Source organism: Pseudorasbora parva, chromosome 12 (assembly GCF_024679245.1).
Source record: "Pseudorasbora parva isolate DD20220531a chromosome 12, ASM2467924v1, whole genome shotgun sequence".
Taxonomy (NCBI): domain Eukaryota; kingdom Metazoa; phylum Chordata; class Actinopteri; order Cypriniformes; family Gobionidae; genus Pseudorasbora; species Pseudorasbora parva.
In genome coordinates, this window is record NC_090183.1 from 28,244,888 (window position 1) to 28,272,008 (window position 27,121).

Here is a 27,121-nt window from a genome sequence, read left to right on the forward strand (position 1 = left end):
GTATCTATAGGCTGCACTTAGAGATGGATGAGGCACCAGACAGGGACAGTGGTAACCGCCCTACTTTTTGCAATGGGTTTGAATTTAAAGCTCAAAGGAATTGTTCCCTAACCAACCTTTTAATTTTACTATTGTTCCATATCCAGAGCTTCTGCTGAAATTCTTGTTAATTATGAGATGGGACCATAGACTGTTAAAAAAAAACAAAAACAAAAAAAACGTGGATGACGCACCTTCAAAAGTCTGAGCATTAGCATTGGTTTTCAGTGTAAATGCCGCACAAAACAAAACAAAAAACATTTTTAATGGGAAAGAGCTTTGAGATTTACTGTATTAAACAGATTTGACAAGAAATATTTTTACGGACTGCTGAAAGCTAAAGAAAAGAGAATCAAATGGATCGCTGCCATTCACCGCTGTGTAAAACAACTGGACTATAGGCAGCAAAATGTGGATTTGCAGTTATCATTTTGTGTCAATATGTTGAATTTGCGGGTAAAATCATACCCTATATATTGTGTTGTTAAATATTGCATTGACAACTCATCAATTAAATATTTAGCATAATATATTCTGCATAATTGGATGATATGATAATATAGATATAACACTGATATAAGAGATAACCCAGACTTAGACCATACTGCGTTCACATGTAAATTTGCATTATATTTTTCCCTGTCGTCGAAATCAGGCACATATAAATGTCTGGCAACACAATTCCTGGCTGCATGTAAATATCCATGGATTACTGGATCTTTGGCAAGTTCGCTTTACTCACGTTTTTTGCAATTTCCCCTATTAAATCCAGTCATGCAGCAGTGTTTTTGCCACTCAGTCTGTCTTAGGCGCGTGTTCCGGAGGGAAAGTGACGTCAGTTCAGCGTCCAGCCACCTGGGGGCGATCGAAGCATTTTGGCTTCACTTTTCAGGACTTGTACGGCACATTTGGATAGGACATGCTAAATTCATTTCTTCCCTTAATCTTGGTTGGTTCCTGAATTACTTCTCCGCAAAATTTATTAACATTAAAGGTCCCGTTCTTCGCGTGTTTTCGAAGCTTTGATTATATTTACAGTGTGCAATATAACATGAGTTCATGTTTCACGTGTAAAAAAACAGTTTTTTTCACACAATTTACTTATCTGTATACCGCTGTTTTCTCTGTCCTAAAAACGGCCTGATGATTTCCTTGTTCTATGAAGTCCCTCCTTCAGAAATACGTAACGAGTTCTGATTAGGCCAGCGCTTCCCACGCTGTGATTGGACAGCAGCTTAGCGCACGTTGCCCGGAAAGGTCCCGCCTCTTACCATAACGGGGAGATGCAAGCGCTCAATGTTATTGCAAAAATGTCTATATTGCCTTATCAATTTGAGCCGGAATCAGACCCGGAGAATATCGAAGAGGATCAATTACAACCTGCTCAGGAAAGACTTTTGCTGGATGTTTCAGAATGGTAAGCTGTCTATTCAGTAGTTTAAACTGATCATTACAAACACCAACAATCGATGGTGTCTGAATGAATTACTATACTTTTATATGCTAAGTTTTTCGGATAAGTTTCAATTACCATCTAACGTTAGTTAACAAAGCTAAACAGCATTGCACTTTGTGTCATGAGTTACATAAACTGTTAAACGGACCAACTTAAATAATAAAATACACTTACCGGTTGTGGTCCATAAACAATGCCTTCTCCAGACAAAGAGGGAACTGCGTCATCTTTTAAAAATAATCTTTCTGCGAATCCGCCATTAAACTGATTGAGATTGAGGAAGCAGTCCTCAGCAAAATGGGCTGCACATAGTTTTAAATTGTGATTATAATTTTCCGGAACCGAGTTAAACATGAACTGTAGCCACGATCTCTACGTACTGCGTCCGTGGGAAGGCCAAACAAAGGTGATTTGACTCCGGGATGAAAATAACAGCGTTTCAATGGCATGGCGACAAACACACTCTACAAAAACAACGCTTCCATTTCTCGACCTGCGAGAGCAAAAGGACAACGCCCCCGAATTTGCGTGTTCTTGTGGGCGGAGGGTTTGTCAACAAACGGTTTTAGTTGCGTCATTAAAGCAGGAAGTACAGAGGTGTAGTCCAAACCGATCGTTCGCTGTAGGCTTTGAAAGGGAACTTCTGTTAAATAAAATATCTCGCTTGGCATTGAACTTTGAGCTTTATAATTTTACAGGTATTATTTATGCTCTAACAGCAACATTACACACTAACTAAAGTTTGAAAGATGGAATCGCAAAAAAAGGGACCTTTAAAAAGCAACACTGTAATCTGATGCTTTCTTTGAATCCTTAGCAAAAAAATGTGTTAATGAACACAATATTGTATTCCGGGTTCATGCCAATATTTGCAAAGCTTTTCACTGTGTGCTGAGTACATCAAAAGAAGCTTCTTGATGAAAGTCTTTCACTGGCCTTGCAACTTTCCCTCCACCCATAAAATTTTAACATTTCCAATTGATTATATATTAATTACACTCTTATTTATGCATTACATAACAGCTTTTGCTACCATCTCTCATGTAAGACCCTCATCATTTATTTACTTCCTTTACAGAAGTGACAGAGTCAGACCAACCATCACAGTCTAAAACGAGATAAAGATTCCACAAATTCTGCTCACATATTCTCTGGGGGTACTGCGAACACTATCGCTTATTCCACTTGCTCCAGTCTGTTTCTCCTGACTCTTTTCCCCCCCTTAGTTTCTCCTGCTGATTGTTTTCCCTGCCGGCCTTGAGTTTTGTCCTCTCTGATAAGCGTCCACAAGAGACGTGACACACTCAGCCTAATCAGCTTTAACAGGTAAAGGACAAAATAGTCCCTTGTCTTTTTTGTTTCTTCAAGAATTTCGCTTGAAGAGTTAAGCCAGAGATGCAAAATTCAAATAGTAGAAGCGACATCGTCCTCACTGGTGATGTAAAAATACCCCCTGTCAAGAAGCACACCTTGAGTAAGACAGATGGTCTATTGATTTTATTTGAAAGGCTGCCACATGTCCCTTTCTATTACACTGTCCCTCTTTCGGACTTTATCAACAGGATTTCAGTATTATGGTGACGGATACTGAGCAACATATGCACTCTCAACAGCTAGACTGATTGCGCAATCTCTGAAAATACTGCATTAAAGCATTACGGTAGTCATAACGCACAAGGTGTCACAACCTCTGTGGTATTACATTTATGCATTTGTCAGAGGCTGTTGTCCAAAGAGACTTACACTACACTCAAGCTATACATTTTTTATCAGTATACGTGTTCACTGGAAACTGAACCCATGACCTTGGTATTGTATGGACCATGTTGTACCAGTTGAGCTATGTAAACATGTTTCATTAACATTTATGTCCATAATAAGTACCTACCAGCTTGTACTCTGCTTTAGTAAAATGCAGTGTACAGAGACGTATCAAAGTCAAAACACTGATCAATGCACATACACAGATGACATAAAATATGCTGACATAAACAAATGGCTGATGAAGTCTTCAAAATATGTACTTTCATGTCAGAAAGACACCTTTGGACCAACATGTGGGTGAGTAAATTACATATTTTCATTTTAGGGTGAACAGATTTCAGCTCTTCTCAAACATCCTTAGAGGTTTAGACTTCTGTGAAACCAGAGAATGGCAGTCATTTATGGAGCGCTAAAGTGTAGACTACTAAAAGTGATAGTTCGCCCCAAAATGACAGTTCTGTCCTCATTTGCAGAAACCTCATGTTCAAAACCTGTATGGCTTTATTTCTTCTGCAGAACACAAAATAAGACATTTTTGTAAACGTTTTGGTGACTATTGACTTCCAATGTATAGACAAAAATACAGATGAAAGAAAGTCATATTTGGAACAACATACGGGTGAGTAAATGATGACAGAATGTCCATACTATCCCTTGACGTCTGCAACTTTAGAGGTCCATTAGGGATTGTACCTAAAAATGTTGTAGAGAGAGCTGAATCTGCATGAATTGATGGTTGGCCACAATATATTTCCCTTAACATGTTATTACAGTTTGCAAAGAGCTGTTATGTACCGTTGCTGTTTCGAGCAGGGTGCTATTATAATTTGCTTGTAATTTTATCACGTGTATAGCAGCATTGCTTGAAACACCATTTATCTAACCTTCATTAGCAATGAAGGATTAATCTATGCTTATTACATTAATATTCATAGGATACAGACTCTCTAAATCTGTTCTTTTCTTTCTCAGTCTTTTCTATGGGGAAAGTCCCTTAAAAGGGCATATTAAGACCCTCACACATAAATCAATAGCTGTCACAATTGTAGGGTCTCACTCACCTCAGTGTGCCGCAATCTGGTCCTGCATATTTTACACTTTCAGATGTGTCAAACAAGTACGTCTCAATGTCTTTTTCTATGCCCAGCTCAAAAGGCGAGAGCCCAAAATGAACTGCTGTTCACCTCCTCACCAAAAGCACTACCACTGTCAAAGCCAGAGATGCAACATGAAAAAGCCAGTGGACCTTAAAGCTGTTAGCCTATCAGAGCAGCATGGTCGGAAAACACCTGACATTGAGTTTTTGTGTTGGTATAATCTTTGGTGTGGCTTTGCCCATTATCTGCACACCTGTGGGAAATCAGACTTTATTCACAGGGCAAAGCCACACCAAAGATTATACCCAACGTAAAAACTCTGAGGTAGCCATTAGGAAGGCAATTTAGAAAATTGGTGGAAAACATCGCATTTATATAATTTTATGTTTAAAAAAATTGTCAGGAAGAGCCCAGTAAATGCTATTCAGAGGCTCTGTTGAGGGTAATGGCCAATTGTTAGCCAGCAGAACAACTCACTCTAAGTGAAATATTTTACCCTACAGCACCTAAGACAATTATAGTTTTTTTAATATATATATATATATATATATATATATATATATATATATATATATATATATACAACAAAAGAACAGGACACTTGTTTTGCAGAACATCAGCAAGGCCCTTTGACTGAGCTTTAGAACAAAAGCATAAATGAATGTGTGGTATTGATTGTATACCGTTTATACAATAATTCAACTCATATACTATTTCAACAGTTGTATAAAACAAGCAAGGACTAAGTAACTTACATTGTTCACACAATTTGGCTAGTTATTTTGTCTTAATGTCACGCCACTAGCAAAATATTGAAAAGCCAAAGCTGGATAATTAAGCTTTTTTTTTCTTTAGATTTACATATTTCGATTAAAAGTAAAATTACATCCAAATAAATTGTATAATCCTTACATATTTTAATTGAATAACTGATTAAGCATTATTCAATTATAGAATTAAAAGATGTAAAGATTATTTAATTCAATTTGATGTAATTGTACTATTAATTGAAATGCGTAAATGAGTGTAGCCTGGAATGCCGCAAACTCCAAAAAGTGACACATCGAATCTAATCAGATTAAAGAACCAGAAATTGTATAATCAATAATATATATAATTAATAATTTCACGGTGGTGTATGGTTGTATATCATTTATGAAATAAACTGCTTTATAAACACTCATATATGCACTATATTGAACTGTGACACCAAAGAGTCTATATTGGATTATATAACAGGTTTCATCCTGTAGTGAACACACAGGCTAATATTGTCTAAAAAAGAAGCATGTTTGGTTTTAGAAAACAAGAATTACTTCCCAAAATCGCAAGTAGAGCCTGAACTGAGCAAAGAGGCATAGATACACTCCATTAATTCCTGAATATGTAAAAGATGCCTTAACTAATTAAAGTAATAAGAAGGTAAAAAAAGCACAGCAGCTTTTGCCAGTGTTCCATAAGGTGCTTATCTTGGGCGGACAGTGTGGCGCATTCTAGCAATAGTAATAGCAAGATAGACAAATTACGCACACAATAGCTGTACTTTTGGGCTATTTGTGTTGCCCATGTTTGATAGTGAACGCAACACACTGAATTGCAAATTAATCTCAAACAGCCGTATGGCTGTAAAGGGCAGGAATCACCCAAGCAACTGGAGTTATTTATAGTAATTATAACACGTGTGGTTACATCTAAGGTGTGAGCTGATATTTGGTTTAAATAGGTCAAATAGCTCTTTAAATAAAACTACTTTAATATGTATCTGCATGTACTATCAATGATGGTCACAGGATAAATATATGAACCATCCCTCTGCGTTTTTACAAAGGGAATACCATGATCAGCTGAGCTGAGTATCAAAAAAACATGTTTTTTCTTATATATATATATATTATCAAATCCTGTTGTGTTGTTGACAAAGAAATTACAGAACTTACATTTCACTCCTAAACAAAAGAGATAAAAAAGAGATGGTCTATATGAAAATGATCAGTGGATATGCTGATTTCCAATGCCCCCTAGTGTGGTAAGAGGCTGATTTTTAATACAGCAAAGCTGTGTTCTCAAACACTCCACAAGATAAAACTTAGAAATACATTTTTCACTTTAACCTAATTTAACTTATTATTCTTAATAAATTCAGCAAAGCAGATTAATATGTTAATGGATGATGAGGTAGCTCTTAACAACTCTCGGGGACGTCCTTGCACACTTGAGTATCAACGTATTATTGCTTTTTGCAGTGCTGCTATGTCTACTCGTATACAATGTGCAAATGCAAACTGTTTGCCTCTTATATACATCGAGACACTAGAGGGAAAAAACTCATTCTTACTAGCGATGAAGTGAAACGGCATATACTCTGAGATGGATTCAAGGGAGAATGAGCCATCACTGTCAAGATAAGTGTGTCTGTTAAGAGAAGGAGGAGCTGCAAAGAGCCCAGTGAAGGACAGATAAAACATCTGCTTTGCACAGAGAGAACATTTCCTCTTAAATTACCTCCCTACCTGACAGAGAAAATGTGATATCTTACGCTCCCTAACTCCCCAAAGCCTGAAATAAAAGCCTCTAACATGATAAGAACAGTTATGAATAGGATCGTGTGAGACTCTTATCAAGTGTCCGATTACAGTTGCCTGAAAACACATCTATTTTCTGTCTCCTGGAACATTAATAACACAACGGAACAATTATTCTTGTACAATAATGCATATAGCACATCATTTGAAATTAGATTAGAAGCTTCACATATGTGTAAGTATAGTGAAATGGTGGACAAACTAGAGGATTGTTGTAATTATAATACAAATTTCGCTAATCACTAAGTGATATAAAGGTAACTGAAGACACATCTGTAGCAGACTATAGAGACAAAGGGTATCAAAAAGCTACTCTGGTTTCCTAAGAAGCTGTAATAGAAGTCATGAAATATTCAGCTGGTAAATTACTTGGAAGTTATAAGACTTGGTAGACAAAGCGCTACTTGCTTTTAGCAGTTACATAATTAGAAGATCTTCACCAAATAGAAACACAATCAAACCTTATTGTTGCTGAAGTAAGCATGGAGGTTCAAAAGACCCTGGTGGGTCTCATTTTGCACATAATGTGATTTATGGATTGCTCCTTCAAGTTCAACTGCGTAGGCCTTTTTTATTATTCCCTAAGTGGTACAACAAAATTTTGGGTAATTCACCATTGGTGATACTACAACAAAGGGAAAACAAATATTTAAATGCACAGCAAGACAGAAGATCAATGTTTTGCTTTCTTTTCTTTTCTTTTCTACAGAGAATTTTACTTTTTAAATTTTCCAACTGGCACCTGCGTCATGTACAAGATGAATAGCACTGGCTTAACATGCTTTGGTTTTGGATAAGTATAAATAACATAAACAGCATACTGTAACTTACCATGTCTGAGACTACAGTATCTGTTATTAATATATCTTAAATCATGGAATACAAATTAATGAACACAACAGACATCAAAAGCGAGCAAGACTCTTTAAGAGGAGGACAAAATCCAACTTGACTCATACAACTTTGACATGATTTTAATGCACTGATCACTTTAAAATTGCACCTAACATGCTTCCAGTGCAATCCAGTGATTTCAGTGTAACTAAAGCAATACAAATAACAGCCATCATAAATCTAAATAAAAGTATTGTACGTCTTATGTGAACAGAGTCTTACCTGCAAATGCCCCTGGTACATATTTAGTGGAGAATAAAAAAGGTCCCAGACTATGGAGCACAGCTAGATGAGCACAAGAAATATGATGACACTTCTAATGTTCATGCGTGCGAGAGTGTTCTGAAAGTACTGAAAGAATTGCTCTTGAAATTGAGTCCAGTTAGGGAAGCCGACACACAGGAGCTGTCTCGTGAACCAAGTGCTGAATTTACGCGCACGCGATAGCTTTCGTCAGCGATGCACTTTATAAGGTGAGGAGCCTTCAGCGCAGCTGCTTCCGAGCTTCACGCGCGCCGGTGAGTCTCTTCACCAAAACTTGCTGAGGCGCGTGATGGATGCACTGAACGCTCGAGAACCGTGCCTACGTCATTATCAAAGCTCCGGTGTGGCTCTTGGCGTTTTATCTGAGTTGGTCTGAATCTTCAGCAATTTCTCTCTCTCTCTCTCTCTCTCTCTCTCTCTCTCTCTCTCTCTCTCTCTCTCTCTCTCTCTCTCTCTCTCTCTCTCTCTCTCTCTCCTTGTCGACAGTTAGCCCCCTCCTCTCCCCTAAAGGATTTAGGCGGAGCCGGTTCCGTCATTCACAGAAGCGTCGCTGCACGCGCAGATGCTCAGTCCAGGTGTTTTCATTTTTAATGTTCCGCTTTAATGTTCAGCAATAGCGATTGACAAAAGCAAGTAAATAGCTATCTCGGTCCTCTTCGTGTGCTGTTCCTCGGAGCAAGGAGGCGCCGTGGACTTGCATTTGTTTTGTTACATAATAGTCAGTTGCCAGAGGTGTGATAATGTGAAGAAATATAGCAGAATGCATAGTAACAACATGTTATGTTCTCAATGGTTTTGGTTTCTTTTTCGAAAAGTAAAAGGTTTTGTTGACATCGCTAAACAAGGAAGTTTTCTCAATATAAAATGGCTATCACAAAATAAATTAAGCAGCTTAAACGATGCACACATGGACAAATTAATGTATTGCATTAAGTTAATATAATGTTGATATTATATTACAGTTTTTCTCAATTGCTTAAACTCTAAAACCCACTGTCTAAACAAAGTTCTCAGTTACCTGAACTCGTTTAGCTAATTGTGCAGTCTGTTGTCAATAGCCCTACTGTAAACAGTTTCACATGGTAAAATGCAATTTGCAGATCCCACTTAGACTTTTCCGCAAAACTCTAAACCAATTTTGTTCTTAAAACACATTCTGCTCTCTAATGCATGTCATCCATACGGGTAAACACAAGTGGCAACAATCAAATACAAATAGAGAACACAATGTTTGTGAGATGCAGGACTGTAAAAATCAGCCTGATCTAATGTAAATACACATTTATAGCACAAGTGAGTTATAGGCACTCACCCTACTAAACCTATGGGGTGACGATGCGAATCATAGCATGTAAAATCGGAAAAATTTTTGACCATATAAAATTGCACATTAAACACAATCGTGCTATATATAAATACATTTTGGTCCAAAAATAGCAAAAACTCCGACTTTATTCAGCATCGTCTTCTCTTCCGCTTTTTTTCTAAACCTCAAATAAAGATTAAAACGGTAATGAATTAGCGTACTGATTCATGATTCGGATCACGTGTCAAACTGCCAAACTGCTGAAATCACGTGACTCTGGCGATCCGAATCATGAATCAATACACTGATTAAATTTTTTTTTTTTTTTTAAACGTGGAAGAGAAGACAATGCTGAATTAAGTCGTAGTTTTTGTTATTTTTGGACCAAAATGTATTTCCGATGCTTCAAGAGATTCTAATTAACTAACTGATGTCACATATGGACTGCTTTGATGATGTTTTTATTCCCTTTCTGGACATGGACATTATAGTGTGCCTACACTTAGATACGCTGACGGACTAAATATAAAATATCTTAAACTGTGTTCCAAAGATGAACGGGGGTCTTACTGGAGTGGAACAACATTAGGGTAAGTCATTGATGACATAAATTTCATTTTTGGGCGAACTAACCCTTTAAGGAGCACGAGTTTGAGGTGTTGACTTAGGCTCCAAATTCCCTAGATCTCAATCCAATCATGCATCTGTGGGATGTGCAGAACAAACAAGTCCGATCCATGGAGTCCCCACCTCACAACTTGCAGGACTTAAAGGATCTGCTGCTAACGTCCTGGTGCCAGATACCACAGCACCTACAGTGTTCTAGTGGTGTCCATGCCTCGACAGGTCAGGGCAGTTTTGGCAGCAAAAGGGGAGCCAACATAATATTAGGAAGGTGCATGATATAAATCTCTGCAAGTATGAATTATTACCCTTTTTCTCAATTGCTTAAACTCTAAAACCTATTGGCTAAACAAATTTCTCAGCTGCCTGAACTAATTGTGCAGTTGCCAAAAAGCTTATTGTGCAGTCTGTTGTCAATACCTTAAACCATTTCACATGGTTAAACACAATTTTCATATCTCACTTAGACTTTACAGTGAAACTCTAAACACATTCTCACTCTTAAAACACATTCTGCTCTCTAATGCACGTCATCCATACTGGTAAAGGGGCAACAATCAAATACAAATAGAGAACACAATGTCATTTAATGAACACAACCACTCAAAACTGATTTAACCTGTTTCAAATGATGTGACACAACCATAAGTACAGTGCTTTGTAGGCTGTATACTGAACACATTGTACGGACCTGAATATTGTGCTGAACAGTACTGACTGCTCAATAGATTTTGACTGGTTGCAGGTTCATATTAGCTTAGAAATCTAGACGCACCCTAGCGGCAGCAAATCTAATCTGCCGCGAGTGTCTTCTAGCAACTCTCAATACACTTCTGAGCTGTAAAAGCCAAACTCTGGTCAGGCCAATCATATCATGTATAGAGTCATTGGGCGGGGCTTACAGTTTTTCTCAATCGATTTGACACATTTCTACAAATTAATGTTGCTTTCAAAACTATTAACACAGCAAACTAAACACACTCTTATGTTGGCAAAACAGTTCAGTATTCACTGCATAATGAAGCACTGCAGTTTATTCTATTACAAATTATAAATACAAATTATTATACATACTAACATTAAAACTACAAGTGTGTTCTCTGTTGATTTACTGAAAAATTCAGCTGTAGATACACAAATACATGAATGAAAATACACATTTTTCATGTTCTTTAATTGTGTTCTTCAAAGTTCTTTAATGACGAGTTTAGTGATACAGGTCTCCAATTGAAAATGTTCAAGTGACTGATCACATCTACATTTTTCAGTTGGCCGAATTGAATTTCTGTGAATTAAATTACATCAATTCAGTTGGTTGTGTTTTGAAAATAGTACAAAAATGCTAGTGATCTTTGTGAAGACCAATGAAAAAGCTGCACAAGTTTTTGAAAAAAACCTTAGCAGTAGCAAGCAAAATGGTTTTGCACGTCAGACTAGTGTAACGTTATACATAGAACAACAATGGAGTAACCTTTAGCGCATTTGAATGACGAAGCACGCGATCGTGTCGTTTACTGATGTTTACTCATGTGATGATAGCCAACAACAGACATTTGAAGCAGTTTTACTCACCGGCTGCTTCCAAAGCAGGACCGAACCTTTATCGCTGGGACCGCTCCGTCAAAAACACACTTCTTTGGTATGATTTGGTGAAGTCCTGTGACTGCAGTGACCGTGGAAATCCACTTTGAGATGCGACTGAAGCGATGTTGTGAAGCTTCTGGTCATTTCTGCGTTCAAATCGGTTCAAATGCAGCGCTGCCTTCCCGGAATGCTGTGCTGAAGCGTTGAAGTCGCTTGATGTCACCCATAGGAATAAAGTGGAGCGCGGCGCGCGACATAAGTGTTCACGGATCTGCAGCTGAGAGAGTGTTTATGGGCGTGCATTTGCTCTCTCGCCTCTAGTCACGCGCGCGCGCACCCTACCGGGAGAAGAGCCCGTACGGCCCATACAAGGACCTTCCGCTCTTAACGTCAAGCCGACCCATGCTCGAAAAAAACTCTCCGAAACTTGTGAGAAACCGGAAGGAGTATTTTTGACACAGAAATACTCCATCAAACGTCCAACATTAGTTTTTGAAACTTTGTCTATGTTTAGGATGGGAATCCAAGTCTTTAACAGGGTAAAAAGCTCAGTATGCATGAAACAGCATCCCCCCCCCCCCCCTTTAATTGATTTTAACGTTTAAAAAAACTATCATAATAAACAGAAGTCTGTTCGGTTACAATTCCTCTTGGAGAATGTCTTCAAGAGAATGGAGCAGTTCTTAAAATGTACTATTTTATTATCAATGAAATATATGCCCTCTATTCTGTTCATAAAGTATGGTGATTAGATTAATTAAATATTTATAAGAGAGGGCAAGAATAGATGTCTTCATTTATTCAAATAATCTGTCCACAGTAAGAATTGTACAATACTTTGAGAATGATAAATATGGTCGTTATTTAAAAACTGTAAGCCTCTGAATGTAAGACATTTTTGTCCATTCCATTTCATCTGATTTTTGATATCACCTTTACATACACTGTCATATTACACTGTTGACAAGTATCTGAATCAATTGAGAGGCTTTGGGGCTGCGTTTGAATACAGTCTGGCAGATGTCTAAAAGGTATTTATTGTTTTCTGTCAACATAACAGCATCATCATTTATCCCATATGAGAGTCTGTGTTTGCTGTCTGTGTTTGTGTGGCCTGCTGCTTGGTTATAAGGACATGTGATGTCACTGACAGATCTATGGTGCATGACTGAGAAGGGTTTAGCACCGAGTAAGGGTTTCCAGGTCTGGATGGGAATACTGATGTCACTCAATGACACGCCAGGCTTGAAAACAGACCAGGTCGCATGGAAAAACTGACTGTACTCCAGTGACATCATTAGGTCTGGGTGAGCTGCGGAAAACAAAAACATATTGTTTAGGATCATATTGTTGATTGGCAATCTGAGCTAATATGATGGGCGGTTTTAATGCATGTTTGGGTAACAACTGTGATCCGTTTTTACTATGTTGCATGAGTCTGAGTATAAAATGGTGCTGTCAGCTTTTAGCCATTTTGAGAGCATAAATAGAAAGATGAAAATGACAAATGAAAAGTTATTTTTGCACTGGACATTTAATGATCTAAGGAAAGCACCGATGCACAAATAAACAGACACTTCTACACTTGTTCTGTTGTTTTTGATTTTTTTACCAACCTTTTTTCTCCTCCATTTTATTCAAAGGATGAAAAATATATTTTTTAAAACTATTAAATTGCTGCAGTAATATAAAGTACTTTCACTGACTAACATGACTCAAGGTAAAGAGGTGATACTCTGCTTTATCTTCTAGGGCCCTATCTTAAACACAGTGCAATGTGAAGGCAGGTGCGACGCAAATGTTTTTTTTGCCAATTTCAGCCCAATGCAGTTATCATTTTCACATTCACCGCCAAGTTGTTTAAATAGCAAATGCACTCGCGCCCATCTGTTCACCCATGGGCGTGCTGGTCTGAAAGTGAGGTGTGTTCAAACGCATTGTTGGCAAGTTGCTATTTTGAGGCTACTAAAAACGACTGCGCCTCAGTGTTTTTTGTGTTGTTTAAAGGGCCGTGTTTAATATATACGCATGATGTGCGTAAACTCTGCTTATTACACACAGGGACGTGCAGCAGCACACACACATTTTTTAAATATTAAAAATCGTTCAGTATTTCCGCTCGCAAATTCAGCCATGTAAATATAAAATCTGGTGCAAACGCAAATATCTTTTAAAGGGAATGGTAGATGAGACTCTGTTTGGTTTATTGCACGTTATGCCAAAAATACACCCGTGACTCATTAAGAGACTAGGTACAACCCTTTTGGACCATGCATCTGGCGTATAGTAAAAAAACAGTAAAAGTGGATTTTCACGTCCTAAGTGCACCATGCGCAACAGATCATGCATTTAGATCGTAAAAATAGTGCCCGAAGTCTTACAAATGAAGTATGTTAATTTTAAAAATACAGTTTACTGTTTGACATAAAAAGATTAGTTTGATGAGCAATTGCTCCCTGTACTTGAGTGGTGTAATATAATGTAGATAGTAAGTAAATATGCAATTATAATGCATGCTGATGCTTCATGAACAAAATATCAGTAGCACTCAATGTTCTTGTAAATGTCTACAATATGTCACTGAAGATAATTTTTAAACAATAGTTCTCTGGAAAAGGATAAACTGATTAGGAGACTGCAATAATTGCCAGTCCAGCTGTAACTCAGTAAGCTACACTGCAGGGATTTCTTAGATGTCCTGTACTCATTAAAAAGGAGGGCATGATTTATCGTTTATAATTGCCGTACTGAATCATAAACGATTGTTCATTGCTTGTGCATGTCCAATTTGAGTGATCTTCTGTCCTGTTTCCAGTCATGTAATACAGTCTATGTAACGTAAGACTGATGATCCTGCTAGATTATTGATCGTAAAAACAAGCAGAGAGGATCAACCCGATACAGATTGTCCAGAGTCAAAATGTGTACAGTAACGAAAAGAGGAAGAGAGATGCTCCGACTATCTATCACTATAATAAATACTGTCTGCCTACCAGACCAAAGTTTGAAAGCTAATTTCATTCACCATTGATGCTTTAAATGAATAGTTATGACAAGTGCAACAGCAGGTCTCGCTTTTAAAGCTTGTTACTGCTTTGTGTTTTGTGTCGGATCTGGTGAGATCCCTCTGCTGGCTTTTAACAGTATTTAAACATTAAGACAGCAGCTGGATCCATTAATAGCACTTTATCATACAGTTTCTGTAGATTACTGATTCTAAAGAGATGGTTTACCCATCATATAATTTATGCTTATTTGCTAATTTTGTCCTATGGAAAACAAAATAAGATACTATGATTTTTTGGGGCAATGTTTTTTTTTTAAATAAAGCATGAAGAAACAGAACCGTGAATTAAATTCTAGGTCTAATTCTAGTAACTATTTTGGGACTATTTGCAAATAATATTTGCATTAATTTGGCATCAAGTACTGTATATTGTTAGTCTCGAGGTTCTTCCTGTTGTGAATAAATTCATAGATCCGCTATTAGTAATCAAAGTCCTTGTTGGTCTAGTGGCAGAATTTTTGTAAACCGTGTCAAAGGTTACAGGTTCTAATCCGCCCTCATATTTTTTTTTCTTCATTAAAATCAAAGATGTTCAAAGATGGCATATTAAGAGCATGGACACATTTGTGTGTATTTTGTTTTGTGATTTCACCGGAAAGAATAGAGTCTCCGCAGCGGCATTAAGCGACATATTGACTTGTTTGTCAGTGTGAAGGACAGTTTGGCTAGTTCTAATTATTGGGGGGACGTTTCCCCCTCGGTGTCTATGGTGGTTATGGCCCTGAATTTACCCAATAGTATTTCGGCACCACATGTTGCTAGTTGGCGGAAAACAAAGCATTTTGCTGCCATGGAAGCCAGAAAACAAATTGAGTCAGAGATCCCAAAGACTAACCGACCTAAAAAGCCTTGGCATCCATCTCTATGATCTCCATCTCAAAAAAACCCTATGATAACACCAAGCGGCAACCTCCCGCGGTCTCTCTTAAAGCCAATATGGAATTAAGTTAAACTGCAATTCCTCGATTGGCCACTAGGGTGCAGAATATCATTGAGCCCCATGTTAAAATTCCCAACATATTTACACCCTGGTACAAATTGTGGTTTTGGGTTCGACTAATTTTGCCCTTCATGACAACTGTGAGGGGGTGAATTTTTTTATATGTTTGAATTTTTGTGGGGGTGAAGTCATTCATAATTAATTACTGCATAATTAAGAGCGCGGTTACTTTGAGTGACAGGTGGATAGCCATTTATCCGCCGTCTATAGTCATTGCGTCACCTAAGCTCCGCCCCGGCATGACTCGCGATGACGTGTTGCCAGGATGGCAGCTCGTATCTACTTTACACTTCAGAACAGCTTATCGGAATCCTATGGGTGACGTCACGGACACTACGTCCATATTTTTTTTACAGTCTATGGATAACACGAATAAATCAACTCATCAACTTACTATAACTTACTGATAAGCTGTAAGTCTCCTCGTCTACCGTTGTCAATTATGCTCATACCGGTTGTGTTTCCTCAAACTGCCATCATGCATGAGCATCGAGTCTGAGAAGGAAGGGGCGGGGAAAACAATATTTTGAATTTGAACTGCAGTACCCATTTCAACCACTAGCTGCCATTCTTACATACAGTACCTTTAACCAATTACAGTTTTTTAAACCACTGCATCTTTTAAATTAAGACCACATTTACAGTGTATAGACAAAAGTGTTTGGAACATTCTTCAAAATATATTTATTTCTGTTCTGTAGATAAAAGTAAGTTTGCAGGTTTGGAACAACATGAAAGTTATATGTTTTTTTGATGAACTTTCCCTATAAATAGAGACTAAGAAACTCCATATAGCAGGGACTGTACGTATATATCTCAGACACAAGGAGCTTCTTCTGTCAACCAGTATTAGGCCTGTGACCTCCCAACCAGCACACTGACAGGAGCCATAATTAGCTGTCTACGGTCTATAATACCTCACACCTTGGCACATTCAGATGACATGTATACGTAAAGAGAGTTAACGAATGTCCCCGCCATCATTCGCTAGAAGTCTTCACATTTGATAAAACAATGTTAACAATGCCACTGTTTTTAAATTACATTTTTATCATCTCTCTGCTCCATTTAATGCATTTGAAGTATTTTTGTATTTCTCTGGGGGTAAATGACAGCTTTGCTTCATTTGAAAGCAATGACAGTAAGGCAAAATGAAAGTTGGACTGAGATGGAACTGTGGATCTTGAGGGATTTAGAGCACATGATCTCATTTACTAGTGTATTTTTAAAGCCCAGATGATCCATCTTGGGTCCATAAATCTCTCTTGCATTGAAAAGAACCATGAAGCACCTTGTGAAAGCTTGATGTGAGGAGTGCAGCGCTGCTAATGAACTTTGAAATGGAAGTGAGCGTCAAGGGCTATCAATTATAATAACAGCCTCCCCCTCTTCCAGACAGAGCAACATCCGTCCCCATTTTGGTCCAGCACCTTCGCCATGTTTAGCCTCATTAAGCAACTCTCCTCAATAAAAACGAGGGCCAAAGGCCTCATCACACGGTTGCACAGCTTCAATTCAATAGATTCACATTTTGGCAAAGTCACATATTTATACACCTTGGCGTATTTTAATATTATGACAAATGTCCTCAAACTCCTGTAATGCAAATCTCCACATGTTCAAGCATAGAGTTGACATCAATGACATGCAAGGGTGTTTACAAAAAAAAAGGTTAAAATGTGCTTTAAACTTTAAAAAGTTTTTAGAAATGTACACTTTTTATTCATGTTGATTAAATTTTTTTGAAAGTATTTTTTTTTGTTGCTATTTTAAGATTTTTCAATTTATTGACTTTCAAAATGTAATGTGGCGAAACAAGATTAAAGGGTTAGTTCACCCAAAAATGAAATTGATGTCATTACTCACCCTAATCTCGTTCCACACCCATAAGACCTCTGTTCATCTTCGGAACACAGTTTAAGATATTTTATATGTTGTCCGATAGCATGTGTATGCACACTATACTGTCCATGCCCAGAAAGGGAATAAAAACATCACCAAAGTAGTCCATATGTGACATCAGTTAGTTAATTAGAATCTCTTGAAGCATCGGAAATACATTTTGGTCCAAAAATAACAAAAACTACGACTTTATTCAGCATTGTCTTCTCTTCCGCATTTGTTTTCAAACCTCAAATAAAGATTTGAACGGTTAATCGGCGTATGGATTCGGATCGCGTGTCAAACTGCTGAAATCACGTGACATTGGCTATCCGTATCGTGAATCAATACACTGATTCATAAGCTTTTTAATCTTTGAAAACACATTTGTCTTTAAAAAAAAGACTGATTTTAGGAAATAGCATGTGCTAGATTTTTGGCCAGACATTTGTTATTTAAGGAATAAAGATAGAAAAAAAAAATTAAGAAACAGTGACAAAACCACAACATTCTTCATGATTAGTTTGAGATATAGGGAGAATGGCCTATTATAAACAAATAATTAACTTAAATTATTAACAAAAATAGGCCTATTATAAACTTGCACAAGACTGATGCTAAGACTGAATATTTCAGGTATTTATTTCAATACTTACAGTACTTCTTACTATAATCAGTTACAATAATCAACCAACAATGAAATCAATGAAACAAAATCAGTAGTCAAATAAATATCACTGCATGAAGTAGATACACATTGACTCTGAAGAAAAACTACAGTAAAAGCAACAAGAATACTGTAACTATTCATCATCTCTCTGTCTGGCTGGATCAGGCCATAAGATTTCATCCACATCATAGGCTATGTCTTCGTTGGCAAGGCATCGTTGGAAAAATCGCCTTGTGTATAAGACTTAAAATTCAGGGTGCTCATGGAACCAATTCTGGACCAGAGCAGCCAGATGGAATGAGACATTGTCCCAAATGACAAGGTACAGCATCTGGTCCACTTGGTTTAATGCTGTGACAATCTCGTGCAATCTGTCAAGAAATGCAAGTATCAGATTTGCATTATAGGGTCCCAGATTTGCATGGTGGTTGAGGACCCCATTTTGTGTAATAGCAGCGCAAAGGGCGATTTTACCCCTCACTGCCCTGGGACATTGGTGATTGCCCAGTGTCCAATTACTCCTTCTTCTTCTTCTTCTTCTTCTTCTTCTTCTTCTTCTTCTTCTTCTTCTTCTTCTTCTAGCTCCTTCCATTTTTGCTGAAGACAGGTGAACTCGCCTGCTGCCTTTTATAGCACACGTGAGTGCTGTGTTTTCAAATCAGCACGTGTGCTTCCACACTTGGTGGATGTGACTATCCAATTCGTTCATTAATGTGGTCATTGGCGCTTTGTAATGTCAAGTAAGTAACCTCACAATCCTTATCTGTGTCTAGACTGTAAAAAAAATAATGTCTCCAATTGAAAATTTTCTAATGACTAATCACATCAAAAAATTTCAATTGGCCGAATTGAAATTCTGTGAATTGATGCAATTTAATTCACAGAAATTAAATACGGCCAGTTGTATAATGTAGATGTGATCAGTCACTTGAAAATTTCAAATTGGAGACCTGATTTATTTTTTTACAGTGTGAAAATGTGTGTAGAGTTTTGAAAATCACTGCAAGTAATGTTTTGCAAAAAGGGTGAAGCAGACATTGTGTGTAATGTTGTGCAAATCTCTGGAAGTGTTTTCCTTATTGGGGTAGAATTTTGAAAATTGTGTGGAAATTTTTATTTTAGTGTGTAAACAATTGTAAAAAACTGTAACCTTTACACATAATATCATTGATATTATAATAGTAATGGTTTGCAAATGTTCTGTTTTTATATATTTTTTCTGCATGTTGATTTGACCATATGGCTTAAATGCACCTTATGACTGATTTGGCAAACAAATTATTTTCCAATATTAATAAGCAATGAACCAGTCGTTCTCTAAGCAATAATTAAATAATTTTATAATAAGGCTGGCTTTGAAGTCATTGCTTATGAATGCCATTTTCTGTGTATTTTTGAATAAATTAATAAATAGGACAAGAAAAAGTCCATCTCGTCATTGATACTTCTTGTTACTACAAATTTCAACAAACAAGGCAAAGCAGAAACACACAGAAGTCCCATCTTTGCTCCATTCTGATAACTGAAGGTGTCTTTACTGTCCCTTAGGACACACAAGCTTGTTCATGTTGCTGTGATAGAGAGACAAAATTGGACAGGCAATTAGTCATGATTAGTCCTTAGCAACCTGCAATTAATTATGGGGTGACACATTTGTAGGCCTGCTTCATGATTTATGAAAACTTTGTAAGACCATAGCAAGCGATATTTGACACTGCATTGTGAGCATGAATACACTCTACCCACAAGCTGAGAAACAGAGATACTTTAAACATGGACAGAGGAACTCTCTTTATATAGTCTAATCTACATGATGAATTATCATGCCGAGACTACATTCTTTATTGCTGCCGCTGAGGAAACAAAAGCTGAGGTGAAAGGGATCTGAAAATAAGATATTATAGTAGACACATTACATGAAGTATATTACAAATAATGCTGAATAATTCAAAACGATGGATGAGGCTAGTTTATCAAATTAGAAATGAAGTGTGTTGGTGTGTTGCCAACTGTGGGATTAATTTCAAAGAGTTTGATGTAGACTGTTCCAGTGTTGTGACCACAAAGCAATGGCTAGACCTCAAGGGACAAAGCGTTTTGCTTAGCCGATGGTTCAGCAAATTTGTTTACCGGTTTATTTCAAAGTCCTGTCAAAAGTTGCTTTCCTGAAATCCTTTGTGTGTTTTTTGCCTCTGATTAGGTGTTTGCTTGCAAATATAGGGGTTATGTCAACATAAGCAGAGCAGTTTTTAGGAGAGGCAAGACGAAAAGGCCCATGGGAACCTTTCAGTACATGGTGACAAAAAATAGCCATTCTCCTGGGCCACACTTAGACTGAAGTGACAGGACATGATCTCCTGATTTACCAAACATGAGATCAGCTGCTTTCTCGAGTCAAATCTTTATCTCCACCATCTGCCAGTGAGGTTCAGCTAATCCAAATTAAATGAGTGATTTAAAAGATTCAGTTTTCCAAAGAGGAACTTTTATTTTTTTGAGTGTGGTTATTTCCTGTGCTTACATAGGGATCAATACTGTACAATAGTAACCAAATGTTTCTCAACTAACAATGGATGCATGACAAATACACCGATCAGTCATAGCATTATGACCACTGACAGGTGAAGTGAATAACACTGATTATCTCTTCATCTTGGCACCTGTTAGTGGGTGGGATATATTAGGCAGCAAGTGCACATTTTGTCCTCAAAGTTGATGTGTTAGAAGCAGGAAAAATGGGCAAGCGTAAGGCCACAAGGGCCAAATTGTGATGGCTTGTGGACTGGGTCAGAGTATGTCCAAAACTGCAGTTCTTGTGGTTTGTTCCCGGTCTGCAGTGGTCAGAATCTATTAGAAGTGGTCCAAGGAAGGAACAGCGATGTACCAGTGACAGGGTCATGGAGCAATAAAAGAAGGTGGCCTGGTCTGAAAAATCATGGCTTCTTTTACATCACGCGGATGGCCGGGTGCATGTGTGTCGCTTACCTGGGGAACACATGGCATCAGGATGCACTATGGGAACTAGTCAATCCAACAGAGGCAGTGTGATGCTTTGGTTAATGTTCTGCTTGGAAACCTTAAGTCCTACCATTCATGGAAAAGGTATTCCCTGGTTGCTGTGGCCTCTTTCAGCAGGATTCCCACAATATCAATCCAATTGAGCATCTGTGGGATGTGCTGAACGAACAAGTCAGATCCATGGAGGCCCCACCTCACAACTTACATGACAGAAAAGGATCTGCTGCTAACATTTTGGTTCCAGATACCACAGCATACCTTCAGGGGTCTAGTGGAGTCCATGGGTCAGGGCTGTTTTGGCAGCAAAAAAAATTCCAACACAATAATGTGGTCAAAATGTTACAAATGTTATTCTCATGAAATGCATATATATTTATTATACGGCACAATTCGTTTTTATGTGCATATGATTTGCATTGCCACCCCATTGGGTAGGTTTAGTTGTTTGGAGTACGTGCACACGAAAACTGCGTAACATATGCACATAACTCATTTTGGCATATAAATCGCATGATAAATACAATTTGTGCTATAGATATGCATTTTCATTAGATTAGTCTGATTTTTACAGTACTTTACTCTGCATCTCACAAACTTGTCCTTTGTTTCTGTGATCTTGTAATACTTGTTCTTTGTTGATATGAACCTGCAACCAGTCAAAATCTATTGAGCAGTCAGTAGCCTACTGTAAACAAATGGAAAGCAACATGTTCAGGGCAATACGATTTGTTAATTGTACAGTATACAGCCACTGTACTTATATTGGTTGTGCCTCATCATTTGAAACAGGTTAAATCAGTTTTGAGTGGTTGTGTTCAATCAATGACATTGTGTTCCCCATTTGTATTTGATTGTTGCCACTTGTGTTAACCCGTATGAAGGCATGTGCATTAGAGTGCAGAATGTGTCTTGACAATGAGAATGTGTTTAGAGTTTTGCTGAAAAGTCAAGTGAGATCTGCAAATTGTGTTTTACCATGTGAAATGGTTTAAGGTATTGAAAACAGACTGCACAATTAGCTAAATGTGTTCAGGCAACTGAGAAATTTGTTCAGCTGATGGGTTTTAGTAATTTAGCAATTGAGAAAAACTGTAAATGCAAAAATTCAAAGCACAAGTCAAATACCAGAAAACACAACCGAGAACTCAGGCACACTAGTGAGTGTAACAAAGAAGTTATTTGAGAATTGGGTATATATACACTGACTGGGATAATAAGGAAATGAAGATCAGGTGTGAGAGTCTATGGTGCAAGGCCTGATGGAACTTGTACTTAATGAATGTGTCAGTATTCAAAAGATGCACATCTGGGCATGAATATGGTAGAAACTGTGATAAAGGAACAGTTCAAGCTAAAGTAAAAGTGTCATGGTTTGTTGTTCCACACCTGTATGACTTTATTCTCTGTGTAACCCCCTAGAATTTAACACAGTTCTATGTAGTACCATAGTTTGCCTGAAGGGGTCGCTATATGAGTTGGTTGGCTTACACACAGAGACTAATAGAAGAAGACTGTTCGTTGCTGGTACGCACGAGTGTGTTTGTGGTTCAAAAGGATTTCCGACTGATGTTAACTGAGAGACTTTATTTCTGCGAACTCTGACTGTTTTTTTGTTGCCCGATTCCATCCTGTGACAACTGTGTGAGTTATGCGATCTATGGCGAGCCAGACCCTGTGATTCGGTGAAGGACCTGCGGACATTCATCTCGGACCCGTTTCCATCGCGGGATTCATTTGATTTCAGCTAAGCTGTTACTTTATACACACACTACCCGGGTAGTAGGAAAAAAAGGCCTTATAGATACATTTTTACACTACACACTGACTTTGAGAAGAACCCAGGAGAACTTTCGGACATTTTCTTTTAATCTTCTTATTTCTTCTATTTTGTTTTATTTGTTTCTTGGACCAGTTACGCACAACCCAGACTGAATAATGGAATTTTCCCATTTCTGATTATTGTACTGGGACTATACAACAAAGTATTATTCTGGTCACTGGCACTTGTTTTTTTTTTTGTGTCTTCTGTGCAATAAATGTGCTGGCTGCTAGCTGTTTCACACCTTTTGGCCTAAAATTCATTTTTATCCTCCTGAGAGTCGAACCTAGCCCTATTCTAAAGCATATTCTGAGTATTGTAACACTTAATTTTGTGCTGACAACTGTTGCCGTGTTACATCGACCCTTTTTGTGGCGAGCCAGCCAGGAGGATAATTACAGCCTGAGCACAAGTTATTTGATTGAACAGAGTTTTATTTTATAATCATTTCCTGTACAAATTTTGCAAAGTGCTTTGGGAAAAAATGAGTTATTCAGATATTGAGAAATGCTACAATGTCAAAGCAGAATGTACCGTGTGTGTTTTAGGCATTACCGATACAGACACTGATGATGAAATTGCCGAAACTCTTGAAAAATATGGAGTTGTGGTGAAAGTAGTGAGAGTGGCCCCCAGTACTGTACAGTCAGGGCAGTCTACTGCAGTAGTAGAGTTCGATACACACACTCCTGTTGCACTCATGGAGCCTGATTTCCCTCTGGAGATTAAAAATGTGCGAGACCCCACAGTTATCTGGCATGTAGATAGTGTCAAAGTGTTAGCCCCACTTAAGCAGTCACATGCCCAAGCTGAACATCCTTCACTAGATGCAAGTGCGACCAGTAGTGATGAGAGTGGTTCAGATGCGACATCTTCTGACCAGAGCACATCCATCCTGCAAAGACACAAAACGAAATTGCAGTCTAAAAGATCAAATATGAAGGCTATCATGCCTAATTCAGAGAGAAAATCTGACCCAGTAGGGAGGAGAAAGACTCCAAAGTCTGCATTGAATTCACTTACTTCTGATGAATTAAACCCACCTGAGGTGCAACGCATAGTCGTTGAACATGTCATTAAAAATGAGGCTTCTGCAGTACAAGCGCATTCAAAATGGCTGCGTTCCTTCTCTGGCAAAGTTCCCAAACCCCCAGGTGAAGCCGATTTTGACACATGGTGCCTCCATGTTGACCTGTTGCTACAAGATTCTCTCCCTCCAGATGTTCAGCGGAGGAGGATCCTTGAAAGTCTCTTACCACCGGCCTCAGATGTGGTCAAGCAACTTGGTTCCACTGCCCCTCCACGTGATTATGTGAAACTTCTTGATTCCGCTTATGGGCTGGTGGAGGATGGCGATGAAATCTTTGCCAGGTTCTTAAACACTCACCAGGACACTGGTGAAAAGGCTTCTGACTACTTGCAGAGACTGCAGACCATCCTTAGCACTGCTGTCAGGCGGGAGGGAGTAAAACAGTCCTCCGCAAATCGCCACTTACTGAAACAATTCCAGCGTGGGTGTTGGGATCATTCCCTGATACTTACTCTTCAGCTTGAGTCTAAAACAAAGACACCACCTGACTTTGCTGAGTTGCTGTTATTGCTCAGAACTGAAGAAGACAGAAGAGCTGCAAAACTTGATAGGATGCAGCGACACATAGGTGGTTCAAAGCATAAGGTTATGAGTCATGCACAGTTTGCTACTGATGTCTCTGCTTATGGCGACCCTGGTGTGTTGCAAGCTTGCCTGTCTGAGACTGAGGCATTGAGAAAGCAAGTGGCCGACCTGCAAATGCAGTTGACATCCAAGTCTAAAAAGAAAGAAGGACGTGAGCCTAAGTTAGCAGAAAGCCCAAAAGTCATGCCAGCTAAAGGAGAGATAAATGTCCAGCAAGTAACAAGTAAACCTCCAAAGCCATGGTTCTGCTTTAGATGTGGAGAAGATGGCCATGTAGCCAGACTATGTGAAGGCTCCATTAACAAAGCCCTAGTAGACCAGAAGTACAAAGAGCTTAAAGCCAAACAGGATGACTGGACAAAGAGAAACGGAATGCCGTTAAACCGAGTCGGGTTTCAGTAATGGGACATACTGGGGCCCTTTGCAGAAAGAATTGTCCCAATGGATTAACTGAAGAAAGAATCAAGAGTCAAGCCCATTCCAGTGTTTCATCAAATGACAATGATCTAAGTCCTAGTATTATAGGTCCCAGATGCACTGCTGAAATTGTCATTGAAGGAAACCCCTGCGTCTCCCTTCTCGATTCAGGGTCACAGGTGACAACTGTGTCCAAGTCATTCTATGATGCTCACTTGTCATCCCATCCAATTCTCTCCCTGGACAATCTCATTGAAGTCGAAGGAGCTGGAGGTCAGACTGTGCCTTATTTGGGCTATATTGAAGTGAGCATGCGTTTCCCTGAATATATCACTGGAAAAGCTGAAGCGGTCACCACTCTAGCACTGGTCATTCCCGACTTCAAGTTCAATCTTGAAATCCCAGTACTTATTGGCACTAACACCCTAGATAATTTGTTCAAGTCTTGTGTCACAAACAGTAATGGTCGTGTTTTTCTCAACAGTCGATGTCCACACTCACCTCTAGTCCAGAACCTGTTGCGCAGATACACCATTGAGCAACAAAATGGCAAAGTGGGCCAGGTCAAGTTGAAAGGGAAAAAGAATGTCAGAATACCTGCTGGTCAGAAGATAGTCCTGGATGGATATGTAAGAGGTGTGTCTACAGCTGGAAATTCTCCCCTTGTGGTGGAGCCATGCGCTCACTCCAGTCTTCCTGGTGGTTTGCTTCTTTGTAGTTATGTCCTCACAAGCCCCAGAAGAACATCATTCAAAGTTCCTATCCTTCTTCAGAATGGAACCGCTCATGAAATCACCCTTCCAAAGAAATGTTGCTTAGCTGAGCTTTACGTTCCATCTGCTCTGTCTTTGTTAAAGGATACCTCTATTGAGGAGAATGAGCCCCAAATGCTTCCTCCCTCCGCCGTAGTTCACTGCAACACCATGTGTTCTACCTGTCATGATAACAAGATCACTTTTGATTTCACCGGCTCACCTCTCTCTGAAGAATGGAGAGACAGAATTGCAAAAAAACTAAATTCCATTCCTGAAGTTTTTGCTATGAATGATCTCGATTACGGACATACCACGGCAGTTAAGCACAGAATTCGCCTCTCTGACCCAACCCCTTTTAAACAAAGGGTAAGGCCTATCCACCCTTCTGATTATGAGGCTGTTAGACTTCACCTTCAGGAACTCAAGGATGCAAAGATCATTCGGGAGTCCGAAAGTCCATTCGCTTCACCCATAGTTGTTGTAAAAAAGAAGAATGGTTCCATTCGACTCTGCATAGATTACAGGAAGTTGAACAATCAAACAATAAAGGACGCCTATGCACTGCCCAACATTGAAGAGACGTTCTCCGCCTTAACAGGATCTAAATGGTTTTCTGTTATGGACTTGAAATCGGGGTACTATCAAGTTGAGGTTGAAGAGGAGGACAAATACAAAACAGCGTTTGTGACACCGATGGGATTCTGGGAGTTTAACAGGATGCCACAGGGGGTGACGAATGCACCTAGCACCTTCCAGCGTGTTATGGAGAAATGTGTGGGCAGCCTGCATCTAAAAGAAGTACTTGTTTTCCTTGATGACTTAATCGTCTTTTCAAGTAGTCTAGAGGAACACGAGGAACGCCTCATGAAGGTCTTAAACAAATTGAAAGAGTTTGGCCTAAAGTTGTCCCCAGACAAATGTCGGTTCTTCATGAAGTCCGTAAAGTACCTTGGACACATTGTTTCAGAGAATGGTGTGGAGACTGACCCCGATAAAATCTCGGCACTTACCACCTGGCCGAAACCCACCAACATCAGTGAGCTAAAATCCTTCCTAGGATTCACTGGGTATTATCGGAGGTTTGTCAGGGACTACTCGAAGATCGCAAAGCCCTTAAATGCCCTTACCGCTGGTTACTGTCCACCCCGGAAGAAAAAGGGGTTTAAACTTCTATCCAATGCTGACTTTAGGAAGCCTTTTGGCAGTAGA

General features: G+C 38.7%; 2 protein-coding genes across 5 annotated transcripts in view; one reads left to right on the top strand and one right to left on the bottom strand.

The window, feature by feature from the left end:
* pex5la (peroxisomal biogenesis factor 5-like a) overlaps window positions 1-8,481 on the bottom strand; it is a 104,339-nt gene extending 95,858 nt beyond the window's left edge. For all 4 annotated transcript variants that reach the window (XM_067459703.1, XM_067459700.1, XM_067459701.1 and 1 more), the window contains exon 1: window positions 8,055-8,481. In XM_067459703.1, coding sequence (XP_067315804.1) covers window positions 8,055-8,075 — 21 coding nt within the window. In that variant the 5' untranslated portion in view covers window positions 8,076-8,481. The remainder of the gene's footprint in view (window positions 1-8,054) is intronic.
* Window positions 1-27,121, top strand: part of ptmaa (prothymosin alpha a) — a 159,775-nt gene that overhangs the window by 22,044 nt on the left and 110,610 nt on the right. The gene's annotated exons all lie outside the window — the stretch shown is intronic.